Source organism: Tachyglossus aculeatus, chromosome 4 (genome assembly GCF_015852505.1).
Source record: "Tachyglossus aculeatus isolate mTacAcu1 chromosome 4, mTacAcu1.pri, whole genome shotgun sequence".
Taxonomy (NCBI): domain Eukaryota; kingdom Metazoa; phylum Chordata; class Mammalia; order Monotremata; family Tachyglossidae; genus Tachyglossus; species Tachyglossus aculeatus.
The window spans coordinates 116,654,735-116,678,016 of record NC_052069.1 but is presented as its reverse complement, the minus strand read 5'-3'; the positions used below and the strand labels follow the sequence as shown (position 1 = coordinate 116,678,016).

The window sequence follows — 23,282 nt, the reverse complement described above, 5'->3', positions numbered from 1 at the left end:
CAGCCCATCCCGGCCCATCCCAGCCCATCCCGGCCCGGCCCCGCGCGGTGTCGGCGGCTTCCCGGGAACTTTCAAGTGAGAAAGTGCCGTTGGAGGAGGCGGGCACCGGCTGGGCCCCGACCCCCGACCCCCGGCCCCCGACCCCCGGGCCCGGGGAGAGCAGGAGCAGGAGGAGGCCGGGCTGGGAAGGCCAGCGGAGCAAGGCGATGGGGCAGCCCCAGCAGGTGAGCTAAGCGGGCAGCGGCCCAGCGGCCGGCCGGGGGCTGGGGGTCGCCCCCCGGGGGAGGAGGGGGTCGCCCGAGGCCGGGGGGGTCTCCCTCCGCCCCCCACCTCCTCCGAGCCCCAGGCCGAACTCCCCAGCTTTGATGCCCCCAACCCTCAGCTCGCCATCACTGCCCCCCCAACTCCAAGCTCCCGCCTTCGACCCTCCCGAGCTCCCCGTCTTTGACCCCTCCCCAGTCCGAGCCCCCCCATTTTGGACCCCCCCAGCCCGAGCCCCCCCATCTTGGAGCCCCTCGGTCCGAGTCCTCCATCTTCGAGCCCCTCACCCGGAGTCCTCCATCTTTGATTCCCCCAGCCCCAGTCCCCCGCCTTTGCTCCTCCAGGCCGAGCCCCCCATCTTTGATTCCCCCCAGTCTCCCGTCTTTGATCCTCCAGCCCAAGCTCCCCATCTTTGATTCCCCCCAGCCCCAGTCCCCCATCCTTGACCCCTCCAACCCAAGTTCCCCATCTCTGATTCCCCCCAGCCCCAGTCCCCCATCTTTGACCCCTCCAGCCTAAATTCCCCATCTCTGATTCCCCCCAGCCCCAGTCCCCCATCTTTGACCCCTCCAGCCTAAATTCCCCATCTCTGATTCCCCCCAGCCCCAGTCCCCCATCTTTGATTCCCCCCAGCCCGAACTCACCATCTTTGACCCCAAGTCAGAGCCCTCCAGCCCAAGCCCCCCATCATTGATCCCATACTCCGAGTCCTCTATCTTTGAGCCCCTCAGTCGGAGTCCCCCATCTTTGACGACCCCCCCAATTCTGAGCTGCCCATCTTTGACCCAGCCCTGCCCCTCCACCATTAAGTAGAAGGGGCCAGGCATTAGGGATTCTAGGTCCATCCCCCCACCCTCCTACACATTCCTCTTGTGGGACCCCTCAGCTGGCTAGTGGGGATAGAAATGGGCCCAGACTGAATGCCCTGCTCCACATCCCACTTCTTCCCCCTTTATATGCTTCCCTTGCCTCAGTACCCCATGTGAGCCCACTGTTGGGTAGGGACCGTCTCTATATGTTGCCAACTTGTACTTCCCAAGCGCTTAGTACAGTGCTCTACACACAGTAAGCGCTCAATAAATATGAATGAATGAATGAATCCCCACCCCACACCATGCCTTCTTCCCCATTCCTCCCCATCCTCATTTCCCCCATCACCTCTGCATACTCTGAGCCGGGCACCCGCCCTGCCCGGCCTCACAGGCCCGGCTGGAAGTGAAGACCAGAACCCCCCACCTTCAAAGGGACCCCCCCACACACTCCAGCCCCTCAGCTGGCAACCCTCAGGGTCCTGGTGAAGTCTGGGTGACCTCAGTTTCCCTCTCCCCCCCCCAAAATCCCCCACCTATTTACACACACACAGTCCCGCTCTCCTTGGCTCCCCTTGTTGGGGACGGTTTTCCAGTGGTGACTTGTACACATTTTCCGATTTCCTGGCCGGGAGCACTCCCGCCGGGTGGGGTGACTCAGGACCCCGGCGCCCGGGCCCCCAGCTCCATGGGATCTTTGTTTGCTCAGGAGCTTGGCGCCTGGCCTGTCCTTGCAGACCGGGTGAGGATTTCCTGAGCAGTTCAGGCCCCCGCCCCTAGCTTGGGCCCCAGTCTTCTGACCGTGGAAGGAGAGGCCAGGAGGAGCAGGAGCCTCTGCTCCTCTCTCCCCTCCAGGCCAGAGAATGGAGTCCACTGAGGCCCCAGCGGAAATGGAGTCAGAGAGTCTTGGGAACGGTCCGGGGAGGACACTTGGGCCCTTTCTCTGCTCTGGGCACGGAGGGCCAAGGCTCTGGGAAGACACCTGGGACGGAGGAAGCGAGAAAATGGACTGCCAGGAGACCAGCTGCTGCTTCTGGGGAGAGCTTAGGGTCAGGGTTCCTGGGTTATCTCACCTTGCAAAGTTGCCCAGACAGGCCACTGTTCCTCCTGGAACTTCCAGAGTTCCCAACATCCTCTTCAACTCCCGCCTTGGGGTCCAGGAGAGGAGGTGGCTGGGCGGCGGGAGAATCGCGGCCCGTAGCCTGGGAGCAAGTTCGGCCCTGACGTGCAGAGCAGTTCCGCTCCAGGCAGGATGAGAGAAAATGACTTCCAGCTACAGCAGGAGGGATTTGGGGTAGATTTCAGAGCCGCCCTGGTGTTCAGCACTGGCCCTGGGGGTGGAATGCCTATCGTCCTAGGAGAGCCGAAGAGACACCCTTTGCCCTCCACTGTGGGAGCAGTCAGCCTGGAGGCTGAGGGATGGCCCCGATGACCTCTCCCTGGTGTGCCTGTGGGAGGTCACTGCTGAGAAAAGCCCTTCTCCATCATTCATTCATTCAATCGTATTTCTCGAGCGCTTGCAGAGCACTGTACTAAGCGCTTGGGAAGTCCAAGTTGGCAACATATAGAGACGGTCCCTACCCAACAGTGTAGAAGGCTCAGCGGTCCTGGAGGAGGTTGGAGGGGCTTCCCCAGCTGTTGGCTTTCAAAACAAGCGGTCCTATCTAGGGGGATGGGATGCAGGTGCTCTGGCCCTATAGTGTAGCCTCTTCAACCTACAGCAACCTAGGTTTTGGGAGCCAGAGATGCCACTAGTCCTCCCGGCGGGCTCACAGTGTGGACAGGGGGTAAAACTACCTGGGGCTGAGGAGCCGGGCTGCGCCAATCCAACAGAACCCATGCAGGGTCCCGGGGCAGAGGTGGGGTGGGGTGGAGTGCAACCCTCAGGGCTCTGGGCTGAACTCTGAGGGATTTTGTGGTTTTTCTCTCTGGCTGAGCCTGGCTCCCAGCTGGACTCCACCCTCTGGGATAAGGCTATTGAAAACGGGTTGTTTTTGTGGGTTTTTTTTTTCGGCAAAATAGGGATCATATCCAGTGTGCGAAATCACATGCATTTGCGAGGGCCACTCGAAACTCTGGGGACTGGGATCCAGCACACGGGTCACCAGACGGGGGGGCCGAGATGTCCCTGCCCCAGCCCCCCACCCCCTCCTCCCAGTAATGAATAATAATAATAATAATAATGGCATTTGTTAAGCTCTTACTATGTGCAAAGCACTGTTCTAAGCGCTGGGGAGGTTACAAGGCGATCTGTTGTCCCACACGGGGCTCACAGTCTTCGCCCTCATTTTCCAGATGAGGGAACTGAGGCCCAGAGAAGTGAAATGACTTGCCCAAAGTCACACAGCTGACAATTGGCAGAGCCGGCACTCGAACCCATGACCTCTGACTCCAAAGCCCGGGCTCTTTCCATTGAGCTGGGCAAGGCACGAGGGCTGGAGGGAGGAGCCTAGTCCCAGGCCCTGAGTGGGTCCAGAAGTCAGAAGGACCGGGAAACTGATCCCGACTCCACCCCTTGTCAGCTGTGTGACCTTGAGCAAGTCACTTCACTTCTCTGTGCCTCAGTTACCTCACCCATGAAATGGGGATTAAGACTGAGCCCCATGTGGAACATGGACCATGTCCAAGCTGATTAGCTTGGACCTACCCTATGCTTCAGTACCATGCCTGGCACACAGTAAAGGCAGCGTGGCTCAGTAGAAAGAGCCCAGCCTTTGGAGTCAGAGGTCAAGGGTTCAAATCCTGGCCCCGCCAATTGTCAGCTGTGTGACTTTGGGCAAGTCACTTAACTTCTCTGTGCCTGTTACCTCATCTAAAATGGGGATTAATACTGTGAGCACCCCCGTGGGACAAGCTGATCACCTTGTAACCCCCCCAGCGCTTAGAACAGTGCTTTGCACATAGTAAGCGCTTAATAAATGCCATTATTATTATTATTAACAGATACCATAAAAAAAGTTCCAGGAAGAGATGGGGGGTGGGTCCTGTGGGACAAGAGGGAAACCGAGAAATCAGGGCTAAAATTTCAGCCTGATGGAATGTGGTTCTTACAGTCTGAGGCGGATTAGCCGTAGAAGGAGAAAACCCTGGGAGATGGTGTTGTCTCCACCCTGGGTGCCATAGAAAAAGAGTTTCCATCTAACCAGCCTGGAGGGAGGGGACTGGAGTGGATGACCCTTCCCATCCTGGGAGTTTGGGACCCAGGAGTCCTGGTTCCCTGGCCCCTTAGGGTGGCTTGTCGTGAGGGCAGATGGAGCAGTTGGGATGCCCCCCTTGGGGGAGGTAGGGCCGGGGGGGGGGGGGGGGGGGGGGGGGGATTGTCTGGTCCTGTAGTGCTCTCCTTGGAGAGATCTGAAGTGGGAGCTACTGGGGGCATCAAAGTAGTGTGGGAACAGTAATAATAATAATAATAATGGCATTTATTAAGCGCTTACTATGGCAAAGCACTGTTCTAAGTGCTGGGGAGGTTACAAGGTGATCAGATTGTCCCACGTGGGGCTCACAGTCTTAATCCCCATTTTACAGATGAGGGAACTGAGGCCCAGAGAAGTTAATGCAAAGCACTGTTCTAAGCGCTGGGGAGGTTACAAGGTGATCAGATTGTCCCACGTGGGGCTCACAGTCTTAATCCCCATTTTACAGATGAGGGAACTGAGGCCCAGAGAAGTGAAGTGACTTGCCCAAAGTCACGCAGCTGACAAGTGGCGGAGCCGGGATTTGAACCCATGACCTCTGACTCCAAAGCCCGGGCTCTTTCCACTGAGCCACGCTGCTTCTCTAACAGTAACAGTACTGGTTAAGCGCTGGCTTTGTGCAGAGCACTGTACTAAGCGCTGGAGAAAAATGTTCAGGTAAAATTAGACATGGTCCCTGGCCCTCAAGAAGCTCACCATCAAAGATTTGTTTTACTTGTTTTGATGTCTGTCTCTCCCCTTCTAGACTGTAAGCCCCATGTGGGAGAAGCAGCGTGGCTCAGTGGAAAGAGCCCGGGCTTGGGAGTCAGAGGTCATGGGTTCTAATCCCAGCTCTGCCACATGTCTGCTGTGTGACCTTGGGCAAATCACTTAACTTCTCTGAGCTTCAGTTACCTCATCTGTAAAATGGGGATTAAGACTGTGAGCCCCATGTGGGACAACGTGATCACCTTGTCTCCCCCTCAGTGCTTAGAACAGTGCTTTGTACATAGTAAGCGCTTAACAAATGCCGTCATTATTATTATTATTGTTGTCTCTATTGTTGAACTGTACTTCCCAAGCGCTTAGTACAGTGCTCTGCACACAGTAAACACTCAAATACGATTGAATGAATGAATGAATGAAAGTATCCAACAGAGTCTACTTGTCTCTGGATCCGCCCACCGCTTACTGTGTGCAGAGGACTGTACTAAGCGCTTGGGAGAGTACAATATAACAATAAATGGACACATTCACTGCCCACAGTGAGTTTACAGTCTAGAGACTGTATATATACATATATACATATGTATACATATACATACATATGTACACATATATATACATATATATATGTATGCATATACAACTATATGTTGCCAACTTGTACTTCCCAAGCACTTAGTACAGTGCTCTGCACACAGTAAGCGCTCAATAAATACGATTGATGATGATGATGATAGAGAGGGGAGGTCCCTGGAGTCAGGGGGATGGATGGCATGATGTGACCCCTGCCCCTAAAAGAAGCAGTGTGGCCTAATGGATGGAGCACAGGCCTGGAGTCAGAAGGACCTGGGTTCTAATCCCAGCTCTGCCACTTGTCTCCTGTGTGACCTTGGGCAAGTCACTTTCACATCTCTGCACCTCAGTTCCCTCATCTGTAAAATGGGGATTAGGACTGTGAGCCCTAGATGGGACAATCTGATGACCTTGTATCTACCCCTGGGCTTAGAACAGTGCTTGGCACATAGTAAGCACTAAACAAATACCAGCATTATTATTATTATGTGGGACAGGGACTGTGACCAACCTGACAACCTTGTAGCTACGCTAGTGCTTAAAACAGTGCCTGGCACATAGTAAGTGCCTAATAACCCACCGTCGACCCCCGGCCCACGTCCTCCCCCTGGCCTGGAATGCCCTCCCTCCACACATCCGCCAAGCTAGCTCTCTTCCTCCCTTCAAAGCCCTACTGCGTGGCTCAACGGAAAGAGCCCGGGCTTTGGAGTCAGAGGTCATGGGTTCAAATCCCCGCTCCGCCACATGTCAGTTGTGTGACTTTGGGCGAGTCACTTTACGTCTCTGGGCCTCAGTTACCTCATCTGTAAAATGGAGATTAAGGCTGTGAGCCCCCCGTGGACAACCTGATCACCTTGTAACTTCCCCAGCGCTTAGAACAGTGCTTTGCACATAGTAAGCACTTAATAAATGCCATTATTATTATTATTATTACTGAGAGCTCACCTCCTCCAAGAGACCTTCCCAGACTGAGCCCCCTTTTTCCTCTCCCCCTCCCCATCTCCGCCGCCCTACCTCCTTCCCCTCCCCGCAGCACCTGTATATGTTTGTACAGATTTATTACTGTATTTTACTTGTACATATTTTCTATTTTGTTCATGATGTGCATCTAGCTTTATTTCTATTTGTTCTGACGACTTGACACCCGTCCACATGTCTTGTTTTGTTGCCCGTCTCCCCCTTCTAGACTGTGAGCCCGTTGTCGGGTAGGGACCGTCTCTATATGTCGCCAACTTGGACTTCCTGCTCTGCCCACAGTCAGCGCTCAGTAAATACGATTGAGTGAATGACGGAATAAATACCACAGTACCCAAAGCCCCTTCTCCAGCCCCATGACCGGCCAGCCTGAGGTGGGTGGGCGGGCGGAGAGGGGCAGCCCTGGGCCTCTTGTGCCCGGCTGAGCCGTTCCCTGCCCTGTCCCCATCCCAGGAGAGCTGCCTGCTGGAGCTAGGGGCCGGGGAGCGCCTCCTGGACCCGGGATTCCAGCAGCGCTTGGAAGATGAGAAGGAGCTGATCCGCAGGGCCATCCAGAAGGAGCTGAAGATCAAGGAGGGCGCCGAGAACCTCCGCAAGGCCGCCACCGACCGACGTCACCTGGGCCACGTGGAGCGACTCCTCCGCTCCTCCAACCGCAAGCTGGAGCAGCTGCACTGGAGCCTGCGGGAGCTCAACGCCCGCATCCTGCTGCCCGACCGGGCCGAGGGCCGGGACGGTGGGTGTCCGGGGTCTGCAGAGGGAGAGGAGGAAGCGGGGGCCCGGGGTGGGGATGGGGGGGCGGGCTTGTGTGAGGAGAAGGGGGACACGGGCCCGAGGTGGAATGGTTAGGGCCGAGGGAGGAAGAGTTCCTGGCCGGGAGATGGGGGTGCCGGTGGCGGCGGGAAGAGCCGAGCTGACGTGCTCACTCCCTCATTCTCCAGTCATTCAGTCAGTCGTAGTTATCGAGCACTTATTGGGTCAGTAAACAGAGCCGTTCCTTGCCCGGCTGGAAGGGGCTGTGCTGGGCTCCTTCCCTGCCTCTAAGGACCTCATCCCGGGCGGAAGGGCCGGGGCTGACTGGGCCCCGTCTCCCTCCCAGGCCCTGCCGTCTCTCCAGATCCCGGCCGCCGGGAGGAGAAGCCGGTGGCCCGGAGGGTGGAGGCGCTGAGGAAGCAGCTGCAGGTGGAACTGAAGGTGAAGCAGGGGGCGGAGAACATGATCCAGATGTACGCCAACGGCACGCCTAAGGTGAGCCCTCCCCGCCCCGCGTGCGGACTCGCTCCTGGGTGGCTGAATTCCGGAGGGCGTGGGGAAACTGACTCACGGGTGCCCAGGGTGCGGGAAGCCTCGACCTGAGGCCCGGCCGGACCCAGGGGCCGGTTTCCCCTCAGTCGGTACCAGTCCCTCGGGGCCTCTCTCTCTCGGCCGCCGGCCCCAGGAACGCAAGCTCGTGGCCACGGCCCAGCAGATGCTCGGGGACAGCAAGCTGAAAGTGGAACTGCTGCGCATGCAGATTGGGAAGCTGGGAGCCGGGGAGGCCACCGAGCCCGCGGGTGAGAGCCCAGCTGCCCCCGACCCGGACGCTGACCGGACCCAGACGCTGACCCGTTTGCTGAACGGACGCTGGCCCGGCCCAACCTGGGCGCTGACCCCGCCTGACCCGACCCGGACGCTGACCTAGACCCTGACGGGACCCGGGCCCTGAGCTGACTCCAGCCGGGCCCCCCCCCCCGCTCCCTTCCCCTTCCGTCCCCTCCCCTCCGGCCTCCCTCCGTCCAGCTGGGGCCGGGCGCGGGGAGCTGCGTGTGGAGGAGCTGCGACATCGGCTGCGCATCGAAGCGGCCGTAGCCGAGGGTGCCAAGAACGTGGTAAAGCTGCTGGGAGGGCGGCGGCTGCAGGACCGCAAGGCACTGGCCGAGGTAATGCCTGGACGGGACGGAGGGGAAGGTTCGGGGGGTTGCACCCCAGAAGCCACGAGCTCTTCTGTCCCTGCACCCCACTCGAGCCCTGGGTGCTTCCGCTTCTGTTGTCCCCTGCCCTACCGTCTCCTGCCCGCTGTTCTCCTCTCTTCCCTCTTCAATTCTCCCTGACAAGCCTCTCCTTCTTTCCCTAATTCTTTCCAGTAAACCTCCCCTCCCTTAATAATAATAAATAATAATAAGGATGGTATTTGTTAAGCGCTTACTATGTGCAAAGCACTGTTCTAAGCGCTGGGGAGGTTACAAGGTGATCAGGTTGTACCGGGGGGGCTCACAGTTTTAATCCCCATTTTCCAGATGAGGTCACTGAGGCCCAGAAAAGTTAAGTGACTTGCCCAAAGTCACACAGCTGACAGTTGGTGGAGCCGGGATTTGGACCCATGACCTCTGCCTCCAATCAATCAATCAATCGTGTTTATTGAGCGCTTACTGTGTGCAGAGCACTGTACTAAGCACTTGGGAAGTACAAGTTGCCAGCATCTAGAGACGGTCCCTACCCAACAGTGGGCTCACAGTCTAGAAGGGGGAGACAGAGAACCAAACCAAACATATTAACAAAATAAAATAAATAGAATAGATATGTACAAGTAAAATAAATAGAGTAATACATATGTACAAACATATATACATATATACAGGTGCTGTGAGGAAGGGAAGAAGGTAAGACGGGGGGATGGAGAGGGGGGTGAGGGGGAGAGGAAGGAGGGGGCTCCAAGCCCGTGCTCTTTCCACTGAGCCGTGCTGCTTCTCCCTTGGTTCTAACTTGACTCCCTTCTTACTTGATTCTCCCTTCTTAGTTGATTCTCCCGCACTAGCTTCTGCTCCTTTCCCTAATTCTCCCCGACAACCCTCTGTTTCTTTACCTGATTGTCCCCCACAAGTTTCCGCTCGTGTCTTCAATTCTCCCCGACACCCTCTGCTCCTTTCCCTAAAGCTCCCATACAAGCCTCTTCTCCTTTCCCCAATTCTCCCCCACAAGCTTCTGCTCCTTTCCCCAATTTCCCCCGACCACCATCGGCCCCCTCTCTCCAGCGATTCCAGGTTCTCACCTGCAAGGGAGCAGGACTCCCGACCACCTCCCCCCTCCCAGCAGACAGTTTAAGGTGGGGAGAGGGGAGTGGTCTCTGCCTTGGGGGTGAGATGGGATGGCAGATGAGGGCCCTGGGCACTAGGCTGGAGGGTTGGGCGGCTAGGCCGGTGCCAAGCGCTACCCCGGGGAAGGGGGCATGTCCAGGTCGGGCCTCAGAAGGCCCCCGTCTGTTGCCCAGGCCCAGGCCAGGCTGCGTGAGTCCTCCCAGAAGCTGGACCTCCTGCGGCTGTCCCTGGAGCGGCTGGCCGCCGAACTGCCGCCCACCCACCCCACGCGGAGCCTCGTGGCCCGGGAGCTGAGGGAGGGGACCCCCGGGAGCCTCCGCTCCCCCACGGCGCTCGGCAAACCCACGGCCCTTACAGGTATGTGCCCGCCCCAGCCAGATCACGATGGCCGCAAAACCCAACGCGGCGTGGGCTGACCCCGGGCCAGCCCGCCTTGCCGGACCGGGTCGGGGCAGAGGGCGGTCGTGAGGATGGGCAGGGAGACTGGAGGAGGCGTAGGGCACCCCGCCAGGTCCCAGACACGGTGGGAATCTGGGGAAATCGGGAGAGATAATAATAATAATGGTATTTATTAGGCACCTAGTATGTGCCAAGTGCTGTTCTAAGCACTGGGGTAGATACTGGTTTCTCAGATCAATCAATCAATCATATTGAGCGCTTACTTTGAGCAGAGCACTGTACTAAGTGCTTGGGAAGTACAAGTTGGCAACATATAGAGACAGTCCCTACCCAACAGTGGGCTCACAGTCTAAAAGGGGGAGACAGAGAACAAAAGCAAACATACTAACACGCAGTCCCTGTTCCATGATCGCCTCATAGTCTTAATCCCCATTTTTCAGACGAGGAAACTGAGGCCCAGAGAAGTGACGTGACTTGCCCAAGTTCACAGAGCAGAATAATGGGGAACCCCAAGGTTCACATCTGACCCTTAGATCCCGTGGGCCCCCCACAGAAAGAGCTGCCCCAGGCCTCGCCGGGGGGGATCGGGCGGGGGGAGCAGGGGAGCGTCTCTGTCCAGGCGGAGAAGCCGCGGGACTCCTGGGGTGGACCCGGCTTGGGCTGGTGAGGGCTGACCTGGGGCCGGCGGGATGCCCGGCAGGGACCCTGGAGGTGCGACTGATCGGGTGCCAGGAGCTACTGAGGGCAGTGCCAGGCCGGTCCCGCGTGGCCACGGTGCTGGGGAGCCCAGGAGAGAGCCGGCCCTGGAGCCGAGGAGCCAAGCCAGCGCGGACTGGGGAGCTGGCCAGTGAGAGAGCTGCCTGGGGGGGGGGCGGGGGGCGGGATAGGGCCCGACGGGGCCAATCTGCCCGGGAGGGAGTACTCCCTGCTTTACCTGCCCCTTGACAGTCCCCCAGGCCGCCACCCAGTCCATCCTCCATCCGTCCCCACCCACAGCCCCTTCCATCCGCCCCTTCCCCCCGACAGCCCCCTCCATACTCACCCTTGCCCCGGTAATCCCTTCCAACAAGACGAGGTCCTGGCGGTGCTCAAAGTAGACAACCGTGTGGTCGGACAGACGGGCTGGGGGCCGGTCAGCAAACAGGGGTGGGACCAGAACTTCCTGATCCCCTTGGAGAGGGTAAGTTGGATCCTCGTCTCCCCCACTTCACCCTGTCTCACCCCGCCCTGCTTCCTGTCCACACCAGACCCGCCCCCATCGCGCCTTCCCCCCCCCCCCCCATCTCCATCGATGAATTAATCAATCAATGGTATTTACCGAGTGCATCCTGCGTGCGGAGCACTGTACTAAGCACTTGGGAGAGTACCATGCAACAGAGATGGGTAGACACGTCTTCTGCCTTCAAGGAGCTTATAGTCTAGAAGGGTGACAGATTTTAAAATTTCAGAGAAAATAGCGTATAGGGATATCAATCAATCAATCGTATTTATTGAGCTCTTACTGTGTGCAGAGCACTGTACTAAGCGCTTACGTACAGAAGTCAGTGAACTGTGTTTATTGAGTGCTTACTGTTTGCAGAGCACCATACTAAGTGCTTGGGAAAGTACAATATAACAATAAACACACACACATTCCTTGCCCACAAGGAGTCGTGGTCTAGAGGGGCGAAAGACATTAAATTTCCGAAAGGGGAAAAGGGAGGATAAGGGTTATGTACCGTGGGACTGAGGGTGAGGTGATTATCAAATGCTTAAAGGGTACACAGATCCAAGCTAAGGGGCCACGCAGAAGGGAGAGAGAGTAGAGGAGATGAGGGCTTAGCCGGGGAAGGCCTCTCGGGGGAGATGGGATTTTAATAAGGCTTTGAAGGTGGGGAGAGCGGTGGTCTGTCGGATATGAACGGGGAGGGCGTTCCAGGCCAGAGGCAGGACTCGGGCGAGGGGTCGACGGTGAGACAGACAAGATCGAGGTACAGCGAGTGGGTTGGTGTAAGAGAAATAAAGTGCACGGGCTGGGCTGCAATAGGAGAGTAGCGAGGCGAGATTAGGGTGGGGAGAGCCGGGTGGGATGGGACAATCTTCCCCCTTTCCACCTTGACTCGCGGGGATTCCAGGGCCGGGAGGCAGGGCGGCCACCTACAACTGGGGTCCCCCGCAGTCTCGCGAGCTGGAGATCGGGGTGCAGTGGCGGGACTGGCGGGAGCTGTGTGCCGTCACCTTCCTACGGCTGGAAGACTTCCTGGACAATGAACGCCACGGACTGAGCGTGCCGCTAGAGCCCCAGGGCCTGCTCTTCGCTGAGGTGACTGCCTGGAGCCCACGTGGCCCCGCCTTGCCTTTTCCACCCCCCACCCCTCGTCTCACCTGCTCCCCAAGCCCTCGTGTCTCCCACACCCAAAAGTGGGAGTGGGATGGGAGGGGCTAAAACTCCCGTGGAGGCCAGTAGGTACAGCTGGACTTTTCGGGCGCACTTTGAGGGCCAAAGGGGCCACCTCATTCTCAGAAGGAGGTTTGGGGCCCCAGACAGCGTGGTCCCCAACCCCAAGGGCCTGGCCAAGAGGCCACCGTGAGCCCAGGGCGAGGGGAGATTGCAGGGAGTGACCATCCCCCTCCATGCCCCCAGGTGACATTCTGTGACCCCGTCATCCAACGGAGGCCCCGGCTGCAGAGGCAGAAACGCATCTTCTTCTCCAAGCAGCGGGGTGAGGGGAGACGTGGCGTGGCACCGCGGGGGGAGTCTGGGGAGGTTCAGGGGGGCTGGAGAGGAGGCGGGGAGGGCGGAGGTCCCACGGGGCCAAGCTTGGGGTGTCTGTCCCCCCCAGGTCAGGACTTCCTTCGCGCCTCCCAGATGAACGTAAACATCGCTACGTGGGGGCGGCTGATGTGGGGCTTGCTGCCTCCCTGTGGGTCTCCAAGCAGCCCGCTCAGCCCCCCAAATCGGACCCCCGGCCACGCTCCCGCAGCCCGGGTCGCCTCTGCCCCTGCCTCCTCTAGGTAAGTGCTGGGAGCTGGATGTGGGGCAGGTCTCCCTGAGCCTCCGGAGACTGGGCTTGGGAGCTGCAGGCAGCCTCCTCTCCCCTCTCCCCTTCCCCTCAGTCAACCGGGTGGCATCTACTAAACACCTACTGTGTGCAGAGCGTGGTAATAAATGCTGGGTGAGGCTCCTTCGGGGGGTGTCCACCTGCTCCTGGCTGTCTGCCTGCAGTAGGGGTGGGTGGGAAGGAAACTCCAGGAGGGTCCGCTCTGCTTCCCCCCCTCATCCTCTGACTCACAGCCCCTTCCCGCTGACGCTGGAGGAGGAGGAGCCCCCACCCAAGCCCCCGCGCCTCTTCCTGCCTCTGGAGCCGGTCACCGGGGACTCTCCGGTGAGGGCGCGGCTCGCCGGGGATGGACGCCGTTGGGGCTACCCTAGTGACCGGGCCCCGTCACTCTCCGCACGTACTTTCTCCACAGTGCACCAAACGCCCGCACATGGAGGATGGGAGAAGCAGTAGCAGCAGTAGCCACAGAGCGGGGCAGACCCAAGCCTCCTGTCCCAGCAGGTAGCCCCACCTGGTCCTCCCCCCTTTGGGATCCGAGTTCAGATCCTCCCAGAGCACAGGCAGCTGTCTCCCTGGGTAGCCCTCCTTCCCGCTGACTGGCAGTCGGTCCACCCTTCCCCAGGACTTCTCTTGGGAAAGCCCTTGATGCCCGGCCCAGCAGGCTCTCCACAGGCTTCAGATGGCGGGCTGGCCACGGGGACCGTCTATCCTCGTCGTCGCCCTCTCTCCCCCGCCACACTTTCCTTGTCCCCCCGCCACTTCCTCCTCCTTCCTCCGTCCCCCGGAATTCAGGAACTGGGCAGGGCTATGTGTCACCTCCTGATTTTGTGAGCTGGGCACCTGGACTCCTGGCACCATGTTCTCTCCCCCATCAGGACAATCCCCCAGCTCCAGGACTTCCGCTTTGTGGCTGTGTTGGGCCGGGGCCATTTTGGGAAGGTAACGCTGAGCCGGGGAGAGTCGGGGGCGGTGGAGGGTCTCTGTGTACCCTGCACTCAGTTCAGTGCTCAATAAATACGATTAAGTGGAGGATCTGCATTGGCGTTGAGCCTCGCTTTGGTGGGGAGGAAACTGAGGCCTCGAGGCTGTGGAATTGGGTCGCAGTCAATTAGGGAGAGGCTCGTGGCAGGGAGGGTTTTCCCAGCAGCTCCCTCTGGGATGAGCTGGGTTGGGTAGGGAGAGGATGTGGGGGGATCCAGCAAGGGGCAGGAAGAGGGATGCATGGGGCTCCAGTCGCATCCTGTCCTTTGTCCAGGTGCTCCTGGTTCAGGCCAAGGGGACGGGACGACACTATGCCATTAAAGCCCTGAAGAAGCAGGAGATCCTGAGCCGCGATGAGATGGAGAGGTGAGTCCGTGCCCCAGGCACTGAGGGCACCGCAGGATGGGGGGCGTCGGGGGCACAGGAGGCTGGGGGGCACTGGGAGTCAAGCCCAGAGCCCTCTGGACAGTACCCCCTAGATCACCCCATCCGGGAACCAGCTCCCCACCCTGAGGCTGATGGAGAAGCAGCGTGGCTCAGTGGAAAGTGCCCGGGCTTGGGAGTCGGAGGTCGTGGGTTCAAATCCCAGCTCCGCCACTTGTCGGCTGGGTGACTTTGGGCAAGTCACTTCACTTCTCTGGGCCGCAGTTACCTCATCTGTAAAAGGGGGATTAAGAATGTGAGCCCCACGTGGGACAACCTGATCACCTTGTATCTATCCCAACGCTTAGAACGGCGCTCGGCACATAGTAAGCGCTTAACAAATACCATTGTTATTATTACTGTTATCTATGCCGTGCCTCTGGCAGCCTGCATTGTGAGAAGCGGATCCTGGAGGTGGTGGGCCTCGCCGGGCACCCTTTCCTCCTGCCTCTGCTGGCCTGCTTCCAGACGCCCAGCCACGCCTGCTTCGTCACAGAGTTTGCGCCTGGCGGGGACCTGATGATGCGTATTCACGCCGATGTCTTCCCCGAGCCCGATGCCCGGTGGGTCTCTGCTGGGCCCGCCCCTCGGACGGCCACTCCATAGCACCCCACCTCCCTTCCTTTCTCCCTTCTCTCCCTTTGTCCTTCTCTCCCTTCGTCCTTCTCTCCCTTCGTCCTTCTCTCCCTTCGTCCTTCTCTCCCTTCGCCCTTCTCTCCCTTCCTCTTTCTCTCCCTTCTTCCTTCTCTCCCTTCCTCCTTCTCTCCCTTCCTCCTTCTCCCCCTTTCTTCTTCTCCCCCTTCCTCCTCCTCTTCCTTCCTCCTTCTCCCCCTTCCTCCTCCCCCTTCCTCCTCCTCCCCTTCCTCCTCCTCCCCTTCCTCCTCCTCCCCCCTTCCTCCTCCTCCCCCTTCCTCCTCCTCCCCCTTCCTCCTTCTCCCCCTCCCGCCCTCTCACCCCAACCTCTCTCTCCTCTCCCCAACCCTCTCTCTGCCTTCCCCTGTAGGTTTTACTCGGCCTGCGTGGTGTTAGGGCTACAGTTCCTACATGAGAAGCGGATTGTCTACAGGTAGGCTGGGCCGGGTTCCCCAGGGGCAGAGGGATAAGAAGCTGAGCCAGTCGAGGATGGGAGCTCTCCTGGGGGCTGTGTCGCTGGGTTGGAGCTGGGTTTCCCCATATCGTGGGGGTGGATCTGGGACGTGGGGGGCTGAGGAACCATGATGGGGGCTTGTGTCACACCAGCCTTGCCCCAGTTTCCCCCGGCCACCTCCCCGGGCCCATCCCGGGGAACTGGGCCCTTTCTCCCTCCCAGAGAGGACTCCCGTGGCTATTTCTGGCTATAGACTGTGGGTGGGCAGAGCTTGGCCGGGCTCCCAACCTGTGTGGGCCGGAGAGGAGGTTGAACAGACTCCCGGAAGGGCCCCCACACTCACACTAGTCCCATTGATTGATTGATTGATCGACTATTCCCCCCTCTATGGTTGCGCTTGGCTTTGCCTCCCGATCACTGTGGTCCCCGGGGGGCTGCGCCTGTTCGTCCACCCTGCCCCGCCACACTCCACCCTGCCCCATTCCCCTCCCGGCTTCTGTCGGGCAGGGATCTGAAGCTGGATAACCTGCTGCTGGATGCCCAGGGTTTTGTGAAAATCGCCGACTTCGGGCTGTGCAAGGAGGGTGAGTGGCCCCAGACCGACCCCGGGACTGTGCCCTTTGCCGGGGACCCAAACTTTCGCTGGGGGCAGCCAGGGAAGTGGGGTCTCTCCCAGGAAAGCTGGGGGTCCGCTCCTTCCCATCAAGCAGCAGCATGGCCTAGGGGATAGAGCCTGGGCCTGGGTTCTAATCCTGCCTCCGACACTTGTCTGCTGTGTCACTTTGGGGAAGTCACTTCATTTCCCTGTGTCTCGGTTCCTTCATCTGTAAAATGGGGATTAATGCTGGGAGCCCCAGGTGGGATAGGGACTGTGTCCAACCTGATTAGCTTGTTCTCAGCCCCAGTGCTGAGAACAGTGCCTGGCATGTAGTAAGTGCTTAACAAATACCATAAAAAAATCTCCCCCCTCGGGATATACCTGCTGTCTGCTCACAATCCTGCTGTCTGGCGCTGAGAGGAGGGGCGGCGGACCGACGCTGTCCTGATGGCGACTACAGTGGGTGGCAGTGGGAAATGCTGTGAGCCCACTGTTGGGTAGGGACCGTCTCTATATGTTGCCAACTTGGACTTTCCAAGTGCTTAGTACAGTGCTCTGCACACAGTAAGCGCTCAATAAATACGATTGAATGAATGAATGGCCCCGGGCACTCTCTCTGTTCTCTCTCTGGTCTCCCCCCACCCCCCAGACCAGTGCACAAACTGCCTGTTGCCCCGGCCCCGGGTCAGCCGGGCAGGGGTGGATCTGATGGGGACCTCGAAACTATAAGCCTGTTACGGACAGGGAACCGATCTGCTGATTCTTAGTGCAGTGCCCTGCATCTAATAAGTGCTCAATAAATACCGCTGATCGATCCATCTTGCCTCTGCAGGAATGGGCTTCGGCGATCGAACCAGCACTTTCTGCGGCACCCCGGAGTTCCTGGCCCCCGAGGTGCTGACGGACGAGTCCTACACGAGGGCGGTGGACTGGTGGGGCCTGGGGGTCCTGCTCTACGAGATGCTGGTGGGAGAGGTGAGCCCCGCCGGGCCCAGACTTTCCTGGCTCCCCTCGGCCTGGTTCTGCCCGCTTCGCTCCCCGGCCCGTCGAGGGGGATGAGGGTGAGGTGGGAGGGGCAGGTCACGCAGAAGCAGTGCTCCGTTTTCCCCACACCTACACACACTGAGGTGCCCCTTTTCCCCACCTGGCAGTGCCCGTTTCCCGGAGACACGGAGGAGGAGGTGTTCGACAGCATCGTCAACGAGGAGGCACCCTACCCCCACTTCCTGTCGGTGGAGGGACTTGGACTCATCTGCAAGGTGGGAGCGGGGCCTGGGCAGGCAGGCGGATGGGGCCCCAGGGGCCAGGCCCGCCGTCCTAAAGACCACGGCCCTCATCCTCGCGGTGCCCGTGTGGCTCCGGCTATCGCGTCACTTGCCATGCCCACAGGGGAGGTCAGTTCAGGCATAGCTGGACTCTGCCCGCCCACCCCAACCTTGCAGCTGCGCCTCACTCTCAATTCTCCCACCTCCACCCCCTCGCTCACAGTCGCCCTAGCCTGAAGCTCCCTCCCGGCCCAAGTTATCTGACGGATCGCAGCTCTCCCCACCTTCAAGGCCCTCCTAAAATCCCGCCACCTCCAGCAAGTCTCCCCTGATCAGCCGACGGCTCCCCGTGTCACGGCGACCCGGAACGATCCGTAGCGTTGGCCTACTGACTGATTCCTGTCCTTCCTCAGCGCTTCCCACCCATCCTGAGTTTCCCCCCAGGGCGGGTGGGCTACGGGAGCCTCCGCGGTCTGGCTTGGCTCTACCCCCTCTCCTCTGTCCCTCAGCTTCTCCAAAAGTGCCCCAAGCAGCGCCTGGGTGCAAGTGAGCGTGATGCAGAGGAGGTCAAGGTCCAGCCCTTCTTCAGGGTAAGACAGCCGTGCCTCCTGAAGGCCCCGGCGTGGATTTCTGCTGTTTGAGGGTTCCGGTGCCAGTCTTGGGGAAGGGTGGCGAGAGAACGGGGTGAGCCCAGCCACTGGGTCGAGGTGGCTCCTATGTCTGCTGCTCCCCCAGGGGCCTCCACGGGTGACAGACTGGCAAGGAGAAGAGGGTGGGGGGAGAGCGGGGTGAGGCCGGGCACAGGGCCAAGGCGGCTGCAGTATCTGCCACCCTCCCGGGGGCCTCCTGTCCCCACAGGTGACGGACTGGGCCGCATTGCTGGCCCGCCGGGTCCAGCCTCCGTACGTGCCCCCGCTCCGGGGCCCGGCCGACGTGCGCCACTTCGACCGAGAGTTCACCGTGCTTCCTCCGGCACTGACTCCCCCCAATCCCCGCTGCCTCCTCACCCCCCGCCAGCAGGCAGCCTTCCAGGGCTTTGACTTTGTCTCTGACCGCTTCCTGGAGGCCTGAGGGGAGTCGGCGTCTCTCCCTCCACCCCCACCCCGCCGCAGCCGGGGCTGACCGAGCCCCGAGTTCCCTTCCTGCTTCACCTGTGGCAGAAGGCCCCCAGTCCCAGGAAAGCCCCGGGGCTCCCTGCCGGCCCCCCGCTCATTTTCATCTCTGGTCTCTGCACTGTTGACCCCAACCCTGGGACCCAACTGCCTGGTCCTCCCCTCGGCTCCAAGCCCCTTGGCTGCAGCGGGAGGGGCGTGTTTGTGCGTATGCCCGTGGGGCGGCACGGAGGGGTAGGAAGAAGCGCGGCAGCCGCTGCAGGGGTTGCCCAGCACCCAGGCTTTATGGAGTATTAATGTACAAGACTGGAAGTGTGACCAGGATCACAACTGGACACTGGCTGTAGGGGGTTTTTAACGATCCACCTGCTTTTCGGACTATTAAATATGTAAAGTTGCACCAAGTTGAGCGTCTGGGGCTGGTGGTGACATCAAGATCCGGGGCTGGGCCGGTTGGCTCCATTTCTCTTCAGGGCTTCTCTGTCTCTGTGAGGCTGGGGTGGCAGTTGGATAGTCAGCAGCGGGCCGGGAAGATGGCTGGCTAAGTGGGGCCACAAGCCCTCCCACCTCCGCGGGGCCCAGCTTCAGTTTCACAGTTCTGCTCGTCCTTCTCACGTTGTCTGCGCTGGCAAGGAGTCAAAGACTGAGGGGACGGGACTCCAGGCCCCAGCCTCCAAGCCAAGCTGACTCCCCAGTTGTTTCCAGGGAGGGACAGCTCACACGCGTGTGTGTTTTTCGTGTCGGCTGGGCCTCCCGCTGTAGGCCCGGTGGCTTTGGGGGCCTCCGACACCAGCCCTGGGTGGCTGAGAAGCCGGGTGCCGAGGCACAGACAGCAGGTCCTGACCTTCCTCCGTGAGGAGTCGCTTGAGGGCACAGGAGGGAGGGATGGAGGAGGCCACAGCCTCAGGCCTAAGCCGGCGCCGTACCCGTCCCCCCTCGCTTCCCACTTCCCCGTCTGGCCCCAGGCTGCGGCACCTAGACGGGCTCACTGTCCTCCGGGGTGTACAGCATCTCCCAGGACACGGCCTCGCAGCCGCAGAAGAAGCGCCCTAGGTTTCGGGCCAGGCCCCGATCGAAGGGGCTGCCGCTGCGGTGGCGGAGGTAGAAGATGCGGTGGGGGGACATGAATTCCCAGGTGGTCGTGTCGCAGGACACCAGGTAGAGGTGGGAGGCCAGGAGCAGGGCCACCACGGCCGTGAAGACGGCCAGCAGCACGAAGGCGGCGAACAGGAGGCCGGTGTGCCGCAGCCAGGCGCCCCAGGGCTGGTCAAAGCGGATCCCGGACCTGGGACGGGAGGAGAGGGGGCTGGGTCCTTCTCCCTCCCCACTGGAGGGCAAGACGGCCAAAGGGAGACCCCCACCCCCGGCTCCTACCACGCCAAGCGCAAGGCCCAAACCAGCACCACCAGCTGCAGCGCGAGGTAAGCGACGAAGACGGGGTGGTTGCGCTCGCCCACGCAGTTCTCGATCCAGGGGCAGTGGTGGTCGTAGCGGCGGACGCAGCGCTTACAGGAACGGCAGTGGCGGGCCCTCAGGGGCTGCTGGGGAGGGAACAGAACGGGAGAGGTCCCTGACAACTGGTTCGTTCACTCAGTCAGTCGTATTTATTGAGCGCTTACTGTGTGCAGAGCACTGGACTAAGCGCTTGGGAAGTCCAAGTTGGCAACAGAGAGAGACGGTCCCTACTCAACAGTGGGCTCACAGTCTAGAAGGAAAGGAGAGGGAGAGAAGAAAGGAGAGGGAGAGAAGAAAGGAGAGGGAGTGAAGAGAGGAAAGGAGAGGGAGAGAAGAGAAGATAGGGAGAGAAGGAGGGAGAGGGAGAGGAGGGAGAGAAGAGAAGATAGGGAGAGAAGGAGGGAGAGGGGGAGAAGGAAGGAGAGGGAGAGGAGAGAAGGAAGAGAAGATAGGAGAGAGAAGAGAAGAAAGGAGAGAGACATCAGGAAGAGAAGAAAGGAAGGGGAGAGGAGGAAGAGAAGAAAGGCAAGAGGGAAGAAGGGGAAGACAGACAATGAAACAAAACATATTAATAAAATAAAATAAAGTGGTGACCCAGCTCCCCTGGTCCATGTCTGCCGCAGTCCCACTCTAACCCTAAGGGGTTGGGGGTCAGAAGAACCCTCGCCCTCAGGCCTTGCTGGCTACTGAATCCGTCTGCAGCTGCTCCCTGGCTCCCTCCCTCACCAAGCCCTAGAGTCACCAACCTTTAGCATACAGTAGCCGCAGCGGTGAAGGTAGATGGTTGGATGCTTCTGGGGGACCATAGCCTTCCGCTCTTCACTGGTGCCCGCCTAGGGGGAAAAATAATAAGTGTGGTATTTAAGTGCTTCCTGTGGGCCGGGCACTGTACTGAGCGCCAGGGGGGTTGGACACAGTCCCCCTCCCACGCGGGGCTCTGTCTCAATCCCCATTTTACAGATGAGGTAAAGGAGGCCCAGCGAAGTGCCCAAGGTCACACAGCAGACAAGTGGCGGAGCCGGGATTAGAACCCGTGATGGGGTTCTAATGTAATGAAGGGGAAAGGGTGGAAGGTACGAGGAGGGTACTGTCGGCTGGCCCATGAGGGAATTCAGCTGTTCAAGAGGGTCAGGAGGATTTCCCGGCTTTGGGGGACGGGTACTGGGAGGGAGAAAGGTTTGCCCCCAGCCCAGTAGCAGGCTGCTCTCCTCTCTCAGACTTCGGGGCTGAGCTGGTGGCTTCTTCACAGCTCAGCTTCAAGGCTGCTTCTCGACCGCTGACAGCAAGGAGGTCAGGCAGGTGGCAGCTGGGGTCTCCGTCCCTCTCACGAGCCGTCCCTCGGCATCCCTCCCGCCAGGCAGAGAGGGCAGGGGCGAGGAACCGTTCGTTACCTGGGCGTGAGGTGCGGTTTCGGGGCCCACGTAGCCGGGGTCCATGAGGGAGACGGCAAAATAGAGCAGGACGGAGCACAGGACCAGCAGCACAAACAGAAGGGGCCGGAACAGCTCGCCTTGAGCTTCCTGCTGCCGCAGCTCTGAAAAAGGTGACGGGGAGTGAGAGGACCCTGGAGAGCTGGACGGGGGCCGGGGGAGGAGGGAAGGAGGCAGGGGGACCTGCTCCACAGGCCCTGCCTGCGGCTGACATGGGGTGGGACGGAGGGAGGGGAAGAAGGAAGAGATGAAAGGAGGGAGAGAAGGAAGAGAAGAAAGGAGGGAGGGAGGGAGAGAAGAAAGGAGGGAGGGAGGGAGAGAAGAAAGGGAGAGAAGGAAGAGAAGAAGAGAGGGAGAGAAGAAAGGAGGGAGAGAAGGAAGAGAAGAAAGGAGGGAGGGAGGGAGAGAAGGATGGGGGGGAAGAAAAGCAGTGTGGGAGAAGCACCTAGAGAAGTAGTGTGGCTCAGTGGAAAGAGCCCAGGCTTTGGAGTCAGAGGGCATGGGTTCAAATCCCAGCTCTGCCACTTGTCAGCTGTGTGACTTTGGGCAAGTCACAACTTTTCTATGCCTGTTACCTCATCTGTAAAATGAGGATTAAGACTGTGAGCCACCTGTGGGACAACCTGATCGCCTTGTAAGCTCCCCAGTGCTTAGAACAGTGCTTTGCACAGAGTAACTGCTTAATGAATGCCATTATTATTATTATTATTAAGAAAGAGAAGAAAGGAGGGCGGGAGAGAAGGGAGGAGAGGGTGAGAAGAAGGGAGAGGGTGAAAAGAAAGGAGAGAGAGAGAGAAGGAGAGGGAGAGAAGGAAGGAGAGGGAGAGGAGAGGGTGAGAAAAAAGGAAAGAGAAGAAAGGAGAGGGAGAGAAGAAGGGAAAGACAGAAGGAAGAAAAGAAAGGAGAGGGAGAGAAGGAAGGAGAGGGGGAGAAGAAAACGAGAAAAAGGAGAGAGGGAGAGAAGGAAGGAGAGGGAGAGAAGGAAGAAAAGAAAGGAGAGAGGGAGAGAAGAAAGGAAAGGGAGGGAAGGAGAGGGGGGAAAGAACGAGAAGAGAGAGGGAGAGAAAGAAGGAGAGGGGAGAAGAAAGAAGAAAGGAGGGTGGGAGAGAAGGAAGGAGAGGGCGAGAAGAAAGGAGAGAGAAGGAAGAAGAAAGGAGAGAGGGAGAGAAGGAAGGAGAGGGAGAGAAGAAGGGAGAGGGAGAGAAGGAAGAGAGAAGAAAGGAGAGGGAGGGAAGAGAAGAAAGGAGAGGGAGAGAAGGAAGAGAAGATAGGAGAGGGAGAGAAGGAAGAGAAGATAGGAGAAGGAAGTGAGGAAAGGAGAGAGGGAGAGAAGATAGGAGAGAAGAGAAGAAAGGAGAGAGAGAGATCAGGAAGAGAAGAAAGGAAGGAGAGAGAGGTGAGGAAGAGAAGAAAGGCGAGAGAGAGAAGGAAGAGAAGAAAAGAGGGAAAGAAGGGGCGAGCGGCAGGGCGTCGGGGGTTGGGGGGGCGGTTGCGGGGCGGTCGAGGGTCGTGAGGGCGGGGCGGGCCCGGGGCGGGGGCGGGGGTCTGGCGGGGGTCCCCGTCGGGGAGCGGCCTCACCCACCGGTCTGGTTTAGGAAGAGCACCAGCGTCAGCCCCCAGCTCAGCACCGTGTGCCCCGTCCGAACCGCCACCGCCCACCGCCCCATCGCCTCGGCTCGGGGACCGGACGGGACGGGAACGGGGGGGGGGCCGGGGGGCGGGCCGGGGGGGCGGGGGGCCCGACACGGAGCCCGGGGATTGGTGGGACGGTCGGCGGGGCGGGTCCTCTGGGCTGCTGATTGGCCGGGAGGGGAAAAGGGGAGGAGCCGGAGGGGGGGGGGGGGACGGGAGGGGGGCCGCGGCCCGCGCGCCCCCGCCTCCTCCACCTCCACCCGCCGCT

General features: G+C 59.6%; 2 protein-coding genes across 2 annotated transcripts; one reads left to right on the top strand and one right to left on the bottom strand.

Moving 5' to 3' along the window:
* The first annotated feature begins 110 nt into the window (after positions 1–110).
* Positions 111–18,741, top strand: PKN3 (protein kinase N3). The gene is made up of 22 exons (XM_038745406.1): positions 111–224; positions 6,971–7,253; positions 7,617–7,765; positions 7,956–8,070; positions 8,297–8,436; positions 9,765–9,948; positions 10,691–10,837; positions 11,061–11,170; positions 12,149–12,292; positions 12,614–12,692; positions 12,813–12,984; positions 13,265–13,355; positions 13,444–13,532; positions 13,907–13,970; positions 14,287–14,378; positions 14,822–14,998; positions 15,439–15,501; positions 16,030–16,106; positions 16,953–17,095; positions 17,272–17,379; positions 17,895–17,975; positions 18,244–18,741. Exons 1-22 carry the CDS (start codon positions 207–209, stop codon positions 18,454–18,456), a joined length of 2,739 nt encoding a protein of 912 aa, XP_038601334.1. The 5' UTR covers positions 111–206; the 3' UTR covers positions 18,457–18,741.
* Positions 18,742–18,922: 181 nt separating this feature from the next.
* Positions 18,923–23,065, bottom strand: ZDHHC12 (zinc finger DHHC-type palmitoyltransferase 12). The gene is made up of 5 exons (XM_038745407.1): positions 22,965–23,065; positions 21,344–21,486; positions 20,699–20,785; positions 19,872–20,038; positions 18,923–19,782 (listed from the first exon to the last, which is right to left on the bottom strand). The coding sequence occupies exons 1-5, from the start codon at positions 23,047–23,049 to the stop codon at positions 19,473–19,475; spliced, it is 792 nt and encodes a 263-aa protein (XP_038601335.1). The 5' UTR covers positions 23,050–23,065; the 3' UTR covers positions 18,923–19,472.
* Between the last annotated feature and the right edge of the window lie 217 nt (positions 23,066–23,282).